This window comes from Podarcis filfolensis (assembly GCF_964270895.1).
Source record: "Podarcis filfolensis genome assembly, chromosome: 10".
NCBI lineage: Eukaryota > Metazoa > Chordata > Lepidosauria > Squamata > Lacertidae > Podarcis > Podarcis filfolensis.
Window position 1 is genome coordinate 49582874 of NC_139612.1, and position 15246 is coordinate 49598119.

Genomic DNA, 15246 nt, shown 5'->3' on the forward strand with positions numbered 1-15246 from the left:
ATAGCATTTCCCCATAAAATCCTTAGAATTGTAGTCTGGTATAATATCAGACCTCTTGTTAGAGATTCATAGTGCCACTACCCCACTTCAAACTACATGTCCAACTTTCTTAAAGAGGGAATGCCAGTTCCAACAGAATATGTCTGTGTTGTGGATACATCCAGACTTCAGTGATGTAATTTATTAACTTGTTCCAGTTAACTAGAGTAATGGCATTCTGCATTCATCTGTGGATTAATTTTCTTCAAAATCATAAAATCTAGATGTAATTGTTTTTAAGATGCTGTTTTGATAGAAAGGCTTTTGTGTATCATTAAAAAAAGAACGAAAACGAGATGTGCATATTGCAACCACTATATGCCAGGAATAAACAATATATATATCTTCAAGATGTTGTGATCTGCAACACCCATCGTTCCTAGTCAGGCTGACCAATGGTCAGGGATGTTGAAAGTTGTAGTCTAGTACACATCTGCAGGACATCATGTTGTCTACTCCTGAATTAAGCAAGCTGTGGCTTCCTAAACCAAGCTAGATTGGTAAGATTACATTCGCTGTATGGATGTTCTGCCTTCCGCAGCGCACTGTTGTGGATCATAAACAAACAGTTTCTTCCGTCCTCCTTGGAAGCAGGGACTACGTGGTTCTTTCATATCCTCTCAACATTTGACAAAGGTAAATAGTCAACATATGTCTGATTAAGTGTTCAAGGTATTTGAACAAGCAAGCCACAACAGTATGAGCTAATGGCATTTTCCCTCAAGATTTTCTTTGAAAAAAGTTTTAGGATTGAATTTGGTGCAGTTTTGACAACTTGGTATGCATAGTTTTTAAAACTTTTTGTTCCTATTTAAAATAGATATAGTCTGAAGACTATAAGGCACCTTTTTCTAATGTGTGAGATTTCTGCTGCCCTCTTAACAGCAGTATAGTCTGCTAAATAATATGACTCTTAACAGCTAAGTTTTAACACTGTGATTTTTCCTTTGTCCTTTCAATTTGATATATAATTTGAAATATACTGTATTTAAATGTGATGAGGAGTGATACATAGAATTTCTTCCACCCTTCTCATATTCTGAGGGGTGCGGGGACAGACCAAAATAAAAATACAAAGTTAGACAAGTAATTAACCTTATCTGTATTGCCCGATGTATACCCCCAAGCTTGGAACATACCCTCATTACAGAGGACAGCTTTGCATACTGCATCCAATATATAAGCCAGCCATGTATGCCTTGACCAAGTTGTGCTGGTATGGTTGTGCTGGTATATTGGAAACTGCTGAAATACTGTGAATGGTTTGGGGAGAATGCAAGCTGAACTTTTGATGCAAGAAGAGCTTTTCCTATTACAGCTATTGACATTCACTGCTGGTAGGCCTTGTAATGAACTTAGCAGTCCTGAATACAGCTATAAACTTGGATTGTGTGTGTGTGTTTTGCTACTCTTCTTGTTTTGACTCTGTGTGTCACTGTGTGTTTGTGTGTTTTGCCTGACTCAGAGCTGAAATAATGCAGAAACATAGAGTATTTCCTACCCACCCCAACTCTTCTGCAGCTTCCACCTGAAAGCACAAATCCCTGTCTGGCAACCATGGGGAAGAAAAGATTAATCCTGGAGGCTGAGCTTGATTTCACCCAAAGAAAGCTGGGCTAAAGTCAAAGCCGAGCTAAATTCAAAGTACATACCTTGTCTGATTCAAGGTTCATCTTGAAAGCACCACTGAGTTTAGCATGCAAGGGAGCCAATCTCTTTCAGCTATGATCCAGAAATGGTTTTAAAGACCATATGAGAGACAATCCAATAGAAAATGCATAGATAAGGAAAGCTTACAAAAAGTAAATTGAGTTGATCAATACTTGTTAGTGGTGCATATCCCACTTTTGGAAGGGTATCTGTCTTGTGGAAAGACTGTTGAAAGGAAAATAGAAATAATAGCAAAGCTAAGGTATTTTAAAAGTAGCTAATGCCTTAGATGTACATCTGCAAAAAGGACAGAGTGTATCTATGTTCAAAAAAATTGGCATTAAATAAAATGACATTTCAAGTTTCTGTGAGGGCTGCTTGACCTGTTGCTGTGAAAACTGGGTACCCACAGTACAGTCTTGCCTGGTTGCAAATACCCATGCCACATTCAAGAGTTCGTTTTATAACAAATGAAATACAGAAAACATTTTTACGTAACAGAGTTACTTATTTTTTAAATAAATTGACTCTCAAATCGCTAGCAACCTCCAAGACTGTTGTTATTCTCTTAAATAACATCGGTAAATATACAAAGAGTGAAATGTAATCATTCACCACTCTAGCCAGTGAAATCATGGGAAAATTGATAGGCTTTAAAGCATACTTGAAAGGTATATCAGTTAAGAAGTAAAGTAAATAACTGGGTTTTAATACAAAGTGGATGAATGTATAACAAATTCGACTCAATACAGTGTGTCACACATGAATGAAATTCCTGATTCCATTTTAGAAAACAATATAATGCTTTCTGTAGCATTTTAATGCACAAATTAATGTACAGTGGTACCTCGGTTTAAGAACAGCCCTGTTTACGAACTATTCGGTTTAAGAACTCCGCAAAACTGGAAGTAGTGTCCTGGTTTGCGAACTTTACCTCAGTCTAAGAACGGAATCTGAATGATGGAAGGGCACTGGCGTGGGAGGCCTCATTAGGGAAAGCACACCTCAGTTTAAGAATGGTTTCGGTTTAAGAACGGACTTCTGGAACAGATTACATTCGTAAACCGAGGTACCACTGTATTGCATTAACAGCTATTGCAGAATGTGTTGCAGTAGCTCTCATCAACTTTTGATACCATCAACGATGGTATCCTCCTGGACTATCTGCTGGAGATGGGTATGGGGGGGCTGTTCTTTGGTAGTTCCATCTTATCTCCAGGGGTGGTAGAATTGGATGGGTGCTTCTTGGTCTCCTGGCTTTTTAGCTATAGGGTGTCACAAGGCATTGTATTGTCTCTGATGCTATTTAACATCTACATGGAGCAGTCTTTAGGTGTTTGGGAGGAATATGCTGATGATACCCAACTCTATTTCTCTTTCACGTCTGAATTGGGCATGACTGAGAAGGCCCTAGATGAGGCCAAAGAAACTGAGTCTAAATACTGGTAAGGTGGAGACACTGTGGAGGAGTAGTTCCCAGCTCCAGGAAGTTGGTATGTTACCTCCCAGGAATGGGGTTGCACTCCCCCTGAAGGAGCAAGTAGGTAGTTTGGGGGTACTCCCAAATCCAGCTCTGTTACTGTAGATGCTGGTATCCTTAGTGTCTAGGGGTGCCTTTTACCAACTTGGGTTGATATGACAACTACAACTGTTCCTAGATCAGGATAGCTTGACCACAGTTGTCCATTCACTGATAACCTCACGGTTCAATTAGTCCAATGCACCCTATGATTAGGAGGCTGAAGCTGGTGCAGAACAGGGCTCCTAGGTTGCTTGTGGGGGCAAGCTGCCAGCATCGTATAACACCCTGCTTTCAGGATTTGCACTAGGTGCCAATCTGCTACTGGGCTGAGTTCAACATGCTGGTACTAGCAGAGAAGTCTCAAGACCAAGTTCCTTGAGAGAGCACCTTATGCCTTACAGTCAGTAGATCACTGCAGTCTGTGGGAGAGTCTCTTCTGCAAAGATCTCAGAAACCTGTTTCACAATAACTCAGAGCAGGGCTTGTAATATAGTTGTCCCATTCTGTGGAATGGCAGTCCTGTCAAGGTACAACAGGTGCCCACTATATGCACTTTCCTGAAGCAATTGAAGACATTTGTGTTCTGGCAGGCTTTTCTAGATGGATAAATGGGTCTTTACCCTGAGTGCCTATTTTGTATGGTTTTAGTCTTGATTTAAAGATATTTGTTGTGGTTTTCATTTTTCATTTTTAATTATCTTTAGTGTAAATAGCCTTGAGACTATTTTTTTAGAAGGTAGTTAATAAATAATTAATAATAATGATGATGATGATAATAGTAGTGGTACTTACTATATTTTTATAGCAGCCACAGCCCACAAGGTGGGTTTAAATGTTTTAAATAAATTGACTGCATCTGTGATAATAATTATGTGGTGCGATTACTTGTATTCATACAAGAGCTATGCCCAAGCCATGCTAAAGCTGTGCTATTAATATTTGTGATGGTCTTTTTCATATTTTTTAAATAAATAATCTGAATGTAAGGTTTTGAGTGTGTTCACTGTTGTCTTCACCTGCCTTTCAGAGTGGCTGTCACTTCTTTTGGTTTTCGTGTGCCAGCAAGCTAGAGAGGACCATGAAGCAAATAGGGTAGCCTGAAGGTCTTTAAGATTATTGATGACAAAGAATTAAAAGCAGAGTCTGATTCTGGAATGTGTGGCATAACAGATAACTCTGGTACTGACACTAGTAACTGCCTGAATTGCCAACTGGAAGAGCTATGAGGATTAACCAATGTGTTCTCTAACTTTGAGATTAGTATTCAATAACCTCTATAACTTCTATAAGAGGGACGCAGGTGGCACTGTGGTCTAAACCACAGAGCCTAGGGCTTGCCAATCAGAAGGTCAGCGGTTCGAATCCCTGTGACGGAGTGAGCTCCCGTTGCTCAGTCCCAGCTCCTGCCAACCTAGTAGTTCGAAAGCACATCAAAGTGCAAGTAGATAAATAGGTACCGCTCCAACGGGAAGGTAAACAGGGTTTCCATGCGCTGCTCTGGTTCACCAGCCACATGACCCAGAAGCTGTACACCAGCTCCCTTGACCAATAAAGTGAGAAGAGCGCCACAACCCCAGAGTCATCTGTTACTGGACCTAATGGTCAGGGGTCCCTTTACCTATAACTTCTATAACTTCACTATTCTGTTTGCCCCTATTTTGATAGAGGTGGGGGGGGGGAGTTAAGAGAAGGTGACTTTGCCAAGGCTGCCCAGTGTATTTTCTTGGGTGAGGCAGGATTTGCACCTGGACATTCCATATTCAAATAAAATACTTTTCAGTGGAGTGCAGTGATGTTTTACCCTTGCATGTTGTGCTATTTGTAAGTTTTGGCTGATGAATTGCCATTAGAATTTCAAGATCCCGGTGCCAGTTTCTTTTCCCTTTGATATTTTAACTACACTAGATCATCAGTTTCAACAAAAACAGCTAGTTCTTTTCAAATGATTTGCTTCTATGCTTTGTTTTCCTCTAAATTGTGAGATATTTGCATTCACAGAATGATCGCAATAAGAAATACTTGCATCTGCTTATCTTTTAAGTGAGATGGATTGATTGTACAGCACAGTGATGCACAATGCTAGTGAGTAACATACCTAAGAACAGGCAACCTATCTGTGGGGTCGTCCTCCCATATAAGCAAATGGAAGCTTCCTGCCCCCTATATTTTTGGAAGACTGCAAACAAAACATAAACACTATTCAAATGCAAAATGAGAGAAGGTTAATGGTTCTACTGAAAATGTCACACCTGACATTTCATAGTACAGTGGTACCTTGGGTTAAGAACTTAATTCTTTCTGGAGGTCTGTTCTTAACCTGAAACTGTTCTTAACCTGAGGTACCACTTTAGCTAATGGGGCCTCCTGCTGCCGCCGGGCCGCTGGAGCACGATTTCTGTTCTCATCCTGAAGCAAAGTTCTTAACCTGAGGTACTATTTTTGGGTTAGCGGAGTCTGTAACCTGAAGTGTCTGTAGCCTGAAGTGTCTGTAACCCGAGGTACCACTGTACTCACACTTGACAGAGACTCTGTTAATAGGGTTAGTCTGAAACGCACACATTTCCTGTAAAAAAACACCCAATGCAGAGTTGTATTGAGCGAGTTCCATCAGAATGGCTAACCAAAAAAAGGCGGGGGGGGGGGACGACAAGATTCTATATTGTACAGGCACATTCTGAGTAAAGGAGGGTGTTGGGGTAGGGAGAAAGAGTGCCCTTGCCCACTCTCCCCTCCTTCCATGTTCGTTTTAACCCACAGTTATGAATGCCTGAAAAACACATACATAGCACAAAATGAATAATGGATGCATTTGCTGGAGAGGAGTCTGAGCCATCATATAGGTACAGTTTCCCCTCTACTGTATTGGTCTGGTTACCAGAACTTGCTTTCCAGAGGTGTGGTTTTCATGTGCATACTGCCTCTGACAGTGGATGAGGGTTATCAAGCTGTTGATTCTGGATGAGTGCAAGTGCCACAGCAGTGCTAAGGAGCAAACTGAAATGGTGAAATGTAAAGGGCCCCAAAAGGCCACCTTACACTTCAGTTTTACATTTCACAGTAACCGATCTGAAATCAGAACAGAACACAAGACTTAGCAAGAAATTGCTGTCTGTTGTGGATTCCTGACACGTGAACCTGAATGGCTTACATGTTTGTAAATTATTGCCACATTCACATGTTTTCAGGGAATACCCGAAGCATGTTAAGTGCACACCTAAAAAGAAGCAACTCTCAGAGAACATTGTTGCTTACTACTACTGATTGCTACTGCTTCTGACTCTTCCGCTTTCAGGCTGCTGCTGGTGTACCTGCTGCTCTTTGGAAGCAGAGGTGGAAGAACAGGTGGCCCTGTTTTATCTACCCAGGAATACCACCTGTGCAGAGACATCAAGGAGAATGGAGGTTTCTTTATTTTCAAAGGGCAGCGTAAAATGGTTGCTTTTTTTATAAAATGTATGTCGCGTGTAGCTGATATGATAAGATACGCTATTGATTTATGCTCTTTCATGATGCTTCTAAGGCACACATTTATTGTTTTTGACATTTTACAGAATACTGAAATTGGGACTGTGTTTTTGCAGTGTGTGTGGCCTATTTTTACCCGTGTTTTTGCAGGGACTGTTGGAGGAGTCTAACTTTGCTCATGAGAATGGCAGGGTGCTAATGTGCACTGATAATGTATTGCTTCCTTCTCTTTCTTTTAGGGAATATGTGGGAGACTGTGGACTTCATGCTTCCGACATAGGAACAGAACCAGATTAGGAATCTCCACTTCTGAGAGAATGCTGGGAATCTGCAGAGGGCGACGGAAATTCCTGGCTGCCTCTCTGACTCTCCTTTTTGTTCCTGCTGTAACCTGGATTTACCTGTTTGCTGGGAGCTTTGAAGGTAAGAGGAAGAAGCCTGTCTAATATTGATGGGTTTTGGGAGCTGATGAGTTTGGGGACTTTCGTTGCTGTCACTTTAGATCTAGCAGCATTTGGACAGATGGGATGAAGTTGTCATCTGTTGCCTCCCCCATTTCCCCACCCACTATAAAAAGGGGGGGGAGGCGATGCTGTCGCTTCACCCTGACATTTTCAGTATCTATTTTCCAGACCTCCTAGTTAGCTAACTTCTGTGGTTGTGCCTATTTTGAGGATTGTAGCATAAACTGATTTATTAGACTCATAGACTGATTTTATATATATATCACCTTCCTTCAGCAACAGTATTTGTTTAACTGTCCTTGTGCAGACTGCCAGCTGAACCCCAGCACAATACAAGCTGTTTACCTTCAACTAGGAGTAGAAGACCAGTTTTTGCTTCCCATCTTCACACAGTTAACTATTTATGTTCCGTACAGTGTTTAAAACAGAGCAACATTTTTAGAGTGAAATTTGTCCTCTTCATAAACGCATGTCCACTGCAACTGGCAGTTCAGAGCTGGTGGCAGCATTGCTGGAAGCAGTCTGAGTACATTTCATGATTCAAACTCTGTGCTTAGAAAAATGAAGAAAAATAAATCTACGTTTTATTGGAGGTCTGATAAAAGAATTGCCTGATATAAATTGATTTTTTTCTTACAACTTGTTAGGGGAAAGGGAGCTTCTGCACTTCACAAAGAGCATCAAAACAAAATCTATTTATTTTTATACCACCATTTGCACAAGTCACAGTGTGGTTTACAGTAAAAATAACAAGTAAGTAAGAATGCATTAAACCCATAAGAAATGCAATCTATTAACAACAACAACTTATTTTTTTCTACACCGCCCATCTGGCTGGGTTGCCCCATATATTCAGATTAGGTTCCTACATAATATACAGGTAAAAAAGGTAAATGACCCCTGGACGGTTAAGTCCAGTCAAAAGCAACTATGGGGTGCGGCACTCATCTCACTTCAGGTGAAGGGAGCAGGCGTTTGTCCGCAGACAGCTTTCCAGGTCATGTGGCCAGCATTACTAAACTGCTTCTGGTGCAACGGAACACCATGATAGAAGCCAGAGCGCATGGAAACGCCGTTTACCTTCCCGCTGCAATGGTATATATTTACCTACATGCACTGATGTGCTTCCGAACTGCTAGGTTGGCAGAAGCTGGGGCAGAGCAACAGGAGCTCACCCCGTCATGCAGATTCAAGCTGCTGACCTTCCAGTCAGCAAACCCAAGAGGCTCAGTGGTTTAGACCACAGCGCCACCCGCGTCCCCTACATAATATACAAAAACACAGCAACAAAACAACAAAACAACAGAACATCACACATTAAAAGTGTTCCAATGCTGGGCTGTCTATGGAAGGTTGTATAATTATTTATCCCTTTGAGATCTTATGGGAAGGTGTTTCACAGGGTGGGTGCTGCAATCGAGAAGGCCCTCTGCCTGATTCCCTGTAACTTCACTTCTCACAATGAGGGAACCACTGGAAGGCTCTTGGAGCTAGACCTCAGTCCCTGGGCTGAATTATGGGTGCAGAGACCTCCTTCAGGTATACAGCACTGAAGCCATTAATGGCTTTAAAGCTCTACATGTACACAAACACTTAAAACACACAACAACAACAAATTACTGAATGCTGTTGCTATTAGTAGTTGTCAATTAAGTTCTTTCCTCCTCCATATACCCTCTGAAAAAGATGTGTCTTGACCAACTACCTGAAGTTATAAACAAGTTGTAGGCTCACAGGATGAAACAACCCTGGTTCATGCTTCTCTTACTGAGGTTAACACTGTACAGCGGGTGAGTGTGGGTGTGTGGCTAACCTGTGGCCCTCCAGTGGTCAGCAATGATGGGAAATGTAGGTAAGCAACTTCTGGAGTACCATAGATTCCAGCCAATGGAATGTGACACTCTCTGCTGATGTTGTCATCGCAGATGTCGACATATGCTTACATAGGCAAGTATTTAGTTAATTACAACTTGGCTGTCCCATAGTCATTGCATAAGTGCTTTCTAGAATAAAACATTAATGGAAGAGTGAGAAATTGGCTACTTGAAATCAGAATGGCTTTTGCATGCTGAAGAGGTTTGATTTCTCCCCTGCCCCTCCTTGCTCTATAATTCAAAGCTCTCCTTTTTTAAAAAAAAAGGCGACTTACATTCCAAATTATTATTTCCTATCTTCTGTCTTACAGTCCAGCTGTAGATAATCCCATTTCCCAGTTGCTTAGAGGCATTTACGAATCTGGAGTGTGTCATGCAACAGGTGTCTGGCTCTTTCCTCCCACCCCCCCACCCCCAAAGTAAATGCAAGAGCAGCAGGCAATCAAACAGCTCGAGGACAGCAGCTTAGATAGGAAGATAGTTTGTCCAGGTTTGTGTCTCCTAAGCATTCAAAAGATGAGCATGGTGTGCTGTTTGAAAGACCCAGCTCAGTAGTAAAAGTACATTTTGAATTCCAAAGGTCCTATGCTCAGTCTCTCACATCTTCAGGAAGGGTTGGAAAAGACTCTTGTTTGAAACCCTCGAGAGCTGATGCCATTGTGTAGACAATGCAGAGGTAGATGAGCCAGTGGTTGGAATCTGTAAAGAAGCTTCCTGTCTGTCTCTCCCTTCCCCATACATTGTGCTGTCTTACTTGGTATAAGGAAGTTTCTCCCCTGCACCCACACCATAGAATCTTAGAATCATAGATTTGGAAGGGACCCTGAGGGTCATCCATTCCAACCCCCTACAATGCAGGAAAATGTAGCTATTCCTTACAGGGATCAAACTTGCAATCTTGGTATTATCAGCACCACATGTGTGTTGTTGCATTTGTGGTGTCTAAGAAGATATCCCATTATTTAGAAAATGATTTGTAGGGAGGTTTTTTGAGTTGTAAAAAACCTTCTGCAATATTGAATGTTACAACAATACAAAATTGTTCTAATTACAAAGAAAGGGGGAGGTATTCGATTCACCAATAAATTGCACTGCTTACAAAATAAACATAAAATAGCTCTTTTGGTTTTAACATTGTACTCCAGGCTTCATTATCATTTCAGCAAGCGACATAAACAACAACATAGCAAATACAAAATACAAGTAAAGAGTTACTCAACAAAATAGAAAAATAATAACAAATAATTTTAAAAAAGAAAGGAAAAAGAGAACTAATTAGCTCTTGAGCCATTATTTGCCAAACAAATGAATCCAATAACTATCTTTATATATATATATATATATATATATATATATATATATATATATATATATATATCTGGATATATAGACAGTGAAATTGAAAGAGATCTAATTAGCCTAATAAAAACAACCAGTGATTAAGAAACACAAATAATAACCTGGATGGCATTTTAACAGTTTTTTCAACACTGAGATAGTGTTCTCATTTTAAACCTTTACCATGCTTTGTTCAGCTTTCCTTTGGACCACATCAGTGAGGCTGAGAAGGGGGGTGTCTTGTCTTTGGGCAGCCCAGGACCTCCATACACACTGCCCAGGCTTGCACCCCAGAAAGGTCAATTCAGTGCTCCTAACGCAGCAAAAACATTGTGGGAGGCAACAGTTACAAGTTAATGGTCTCTGCAGGCACAGCAGGCGCTGTGATTCTCCAGCAGTTTGATTTCACCCTCAGAGGTGCACGAATGGTCTGTCGAGCCAGATGGATGCCTACAACAACTCCATCAGCCACATCCAGCATGGCTAATGATCAGGTGTGTTGCGAATTAAAATCAAACAACATCTGGAGGGCCACAGGCTGTCCATCCTTGCAGTAATCACTGCCTCTGATGCTGCCTCTTCCAGTGCATACCAGTAACATAAGTTCTGTGGCCATAGTCAGTAACTAGCTTTTTTCTGGAGGGACACTTCAAATGCAGAGTGAGAGTACATGGGTCAGCAAAGTGATCTTCTACCATGTTCTGTTACGACAATTATATTTTTTCCTATCTCCTACCTTTAGTTAGGCAACTAGGAAACTGGCTTTGGCTTTGACGGGGGACACCAGCTTTTGAACAGTAGTTTTAGGAATTAATTGTCCATTTGCTTTAGTTCAGCTTACCCCAGTTTTCAAGCCTTCCTTACATTGGCAGGCTCCAAATAGACAATCACAGCTTCCCTACCCCCCTTCCTTTCTTTTCCTTTTCTTCTTGCAGCAGTGCTGTTTCCTTTATGGGCTGGGGGATTTAAATTTTCCGATCTTACAATTCAGCACCTCAAAACCCAAAGGAGATGAAGGACTCTCATCTGTTTAGCTAACATCTTGAAAGACAAAGCTAATACTGAAGCATGAAAAAGAGAATGAGGTTTATTCCCCGGTGCATACATAAGCAATATTTGAATGAGCAGTGATTCAAAAGTAACTTTAGTTTCTGTCAGATTGAGAGAGGAACTGAGATGTCTTGCCAAGACTAAAACACTGATCTGATATAACCTTATTCCCCCTCCACCTGGGAATTGCCTGTGGTCACTGTTCTTGCAACAGAACAGGCTTGCACAGCTTCTGTGACTCCCCTGGATGAATGCAACCCAACAGCCATGTGATATTCTGCAAGGAACTAGATAACCCCAACCCCAATTTTGTAATTCTGGGCAGGTAGCAAAACCAGAAATTTTATTGCCACTAATTCCCAACCTGACAGATGACACTATTTTAACTGATGGGCTGCATTTGACTTGGTAAGTCACACATTGTGCTGGTCTGCTTTATAATAATAATAATAATAATAATAATAATAATAATAATAATAATAATAATAATTTATTATTTATACCCCGCCCATCTGGCTGGGCCTCCCCAGCCACTCTGGGCGGCTTCCATAAAAACCAAAAATCCTTTAGAAGAAGGAAAATTGCATGATCCTTAGTTTGAAGTAATGAATACATGAGGCTGCTTCATATCGAATGGGACCTTTGGCCCGTTCAGTATCATCTACTATGCCTTGCAGTGGCTGTCCAAGGTCCTGGAAACTCTCAACACCTTACCCTGATCCTTTGTAACTGGAGGTACTAGGGACTCAACCTAGCACCTTCTCTATGCAGAGCATGTGCTCTGTCACTGAGCCAGCGTCTCTTACCATAATCTGAGTGTTCAGCAGAGGCAGAGTTAGGGCAGCTGACCGTTTCCCCCTCACTGAGCTCTGAGCAGAGAAGGTGTCCTATTATGGGAAGGAGGCATGTAGGCTCCAGCAGGGTCCTAGAGCCCTCCATACTCCTTCCCAAAGCCTAGTTAGTACTTGCCAAGATTTGGGGAGAAGGTGAAAGGCTCTAGGACCCTCCTGGAATCCTCAAACCTCCTTCCCAAAGCCCAGCATTGTGTGGGTGCTGGGGAAGGATTTTTGCCTAGCTTAGGGCACCATAGTACCAAAGTCTGCCCATTTATTCAGATTTTTTTAAAGAAAATAAATCCAGGGCTGTTAAACTGAATGGGGTATTCATGTTTTCCAGTTAATTCTTACCCAGAGCAGAATCAAGTTATTCTAACCTGTAGTTTTTACCACTGAAGACTTCGAAAGGGGGAAAGTGGATTTCTAATGGATGTTTCCCACCACTCCTTAGATCGTTATCTCACTCATTTCAACTATTCTAGCAAACCTTTGGATTGTGGTATCTGGGTTTAGAGAACCTGGGAATGGATTGCCAGCGTTGGAGAGGTTGGGTCCAATTTATTTGTTTATTTCTTGGTTTGTGGGATTAATCAACTTCCACTCCAAATTCAATCTACTCATGATGCTTACAACATTTAAAATACAATCCTACGAGATGATAATAGCAATGGTAAAAGTATTAAGAATATTTCTGTATAATCACATCCATGTTCAGTGGAAGCCCTTTTCATCTGCCCACTGAAAACAGCATTCAAACATACTAAGTGCGCATTGCGCAGTGAGTTCCCCATCCCATTCACACACTCCTGCCAACCCAGCACATGTTGTGGTTTTACCAGTTTGACTACAGTAGTTTAGTTTTATTTGCTGCTCTGAGTTGTACAGCTTCCATGAGCAGAAGTGATTTGGAAAAATCACAGGCAACGACTGATTAATGCATGTCTGAAAGATGTCACTAAAAGGGTGAGATGGAATGAGGCGAGGCAGGGCATGCAGGAGCCGGGAACAGAACCCCCACAGTAAATGTCAGGTACTACCAATTTTGGTCAGCAGGGGAGAGACTTCAGCCAAAGTGGGATTTGGTTGACCGCTTCAGATCCATATAGGGTAAGACAGAGTTGGCAGTCTGAATTCAGCTAATTGATCTGTGAATGCTTCCCTAGGGAATTATTTTCTGGAGAATGCTATTCTTCTTGATTACATCGACAACCTTTAATCCCCCTCCTTTCACTAAACCAGAGCAGCAAATTTCATTGGTTTTTTAAATATATTCATTTTCAGCCTTGTCCATTTTGGTAGAAAAGCAACTTCTCTGGCCTAATAACTATTGTGAAATCTAAAAATAATTCCACAAAGAGGATCAAACTGAATAGTTTTAAATAGCTGTTTAACATGTCAAATAACTATTCATGCAAATAAGGATTTAATTTCATCACTTAATAGCATCTGTATATTAGGTTCACCAAATAAAACTTGCAATTAATGTATAATGAAATGATGTTTACTAGTAATCTTTTATGCATTAAGAATGGAATGTGTTTACTCTTTAGAAATGTTTACATCATGAGTACACTAATGCAAAAAACTATTTTAATAATTTAAAGAGTGTAAATTACCAGTTTGCCATGGAGAAACTTGAAACTTATTCAAGTAACCTTGCAAATAGTTGTTAATCAGTTACTACTTATTGCATTTTAACTCCTTATTTTCCAATGAGCTCAGGGTTATATCTGTGTTTCTCTCCACCACCACCCCAATTAATCACAACCACCCCATGAGGTAGGTCAGACTAAGAGATCATGAATGGCCAAGGCTGCTCAGTGTTTTTCATGGCTCCCTGGTCCTAGTTTATTATTCATTCATTCATTCATAACCTGCCTTTTCCCCTGATGGGGACTCAAGACAGCTTAAAGGAAAAAATAATAACTGCTTAAAACATAGGAAAAAAATCTTATTTAGATTAGTTTTTTTATCTTGTATTATGAAAAAGCTTGAATAAAATATCATGCGGAGAAAACCAATCATGAAAAACAATTGAACATTTGTAGAACTAGAACTATAAACGTATATAAAATATGTTAAAACCCTATCAATAATTACAATTAAAACACCACAGCACCAGCCTTTTCATTCCCCATAACCTGTTGAAACAAGAAAGTCTTCACTTGCTGGTGGAAGGACAACAAGGAGGGTGCCAGTCTAGCTTTTCCTGGCAGGGAGTTCCAAAGTCTGGGAGCAGCCACTGAGAAGGCCCTTTCCTTGTGTCCTTATCAAGTGTGCCTGTGTGGGTAGCAGGACCAAAGTAAGGGGCTCCCATGAATATCTCAAAACCTGGGAATACGATCTTTCAGATAGATGAACTCTAAGATAACTCAGGAGCTGGAAGGTACCACTTTGTCTGTTCTTAGTCTAACCAGAGTAACTCTCCATTCTATTCCATTCCTTTGCCTGTTTTTTTGTGACTATCCTTAGACTCCCTCCATCTGTCTCTTTCTTTCCCATACCCACTTTCCCACCACAGCACTCACTTTGAAGAGGAAACCACAGGGCAGAAGTGTCAGTGTGGTGTAGTGGTTAAGAGCGGTAGTCTCGTAATCTGGGGAACCGGGTTCGTGTCTCCGCTCCTCCACATGCAGCTGCTGGGTGACCTTGGGCCAGTCACACTTCTTTGAAGTCTCTCAGCCCCACTCACCTCACAGAGTGTTTGTTGTGGGGGAGGAAGGGAAAGGAGATTGTTAGCCGCTTTGAGACTCCTGAAGGGGAGTGAAAGGCGGGATATCAAATCCAAACTCCTCTTCTTCTTCTTCTTCAGTTCTCTCCAGTGTGTGAAAGGGTATTGCATCAACTAAGAGGCTGGGATTACATACTCTTACACTGAATAATAGGCCATCAACCATCTAATTGCACATGTGCACAAACTTACGGAGTTTCAACCCAGACTTAGTCATGCTTAGAGGAGAGCATTTTTTTTAAAAAAAAGGGAACTTAAATTAGAAATTCCATTGATT

The 15246-nt window shown here is 41.0% G+C and overlaps 1 protein-coding gene across 1 annotated transcript in view; it reads left to right on the top strand.

The window, feature by feature from the left end:
* The window catches only part of LARGE1 (LARGE xylosyl- and glucuronyltransferase 1), a 320530-nt gene that overhangs the window by 78547 nt on the left and 226737 nt on the right, over positions 1-15246 (top strand). The window contains exon 2 of the mRNA XM_083574012.1: positions 6916-7099. Within this exon, the coding sequence (XP_083430138.1) occupies positions 6994-7099 (106 nt within the window). The 5' untranslated portion in view covers positions 6916-6993. The remainder of the gene's footprint in view (positions 1-6915; positions 7100-15246) is intronic.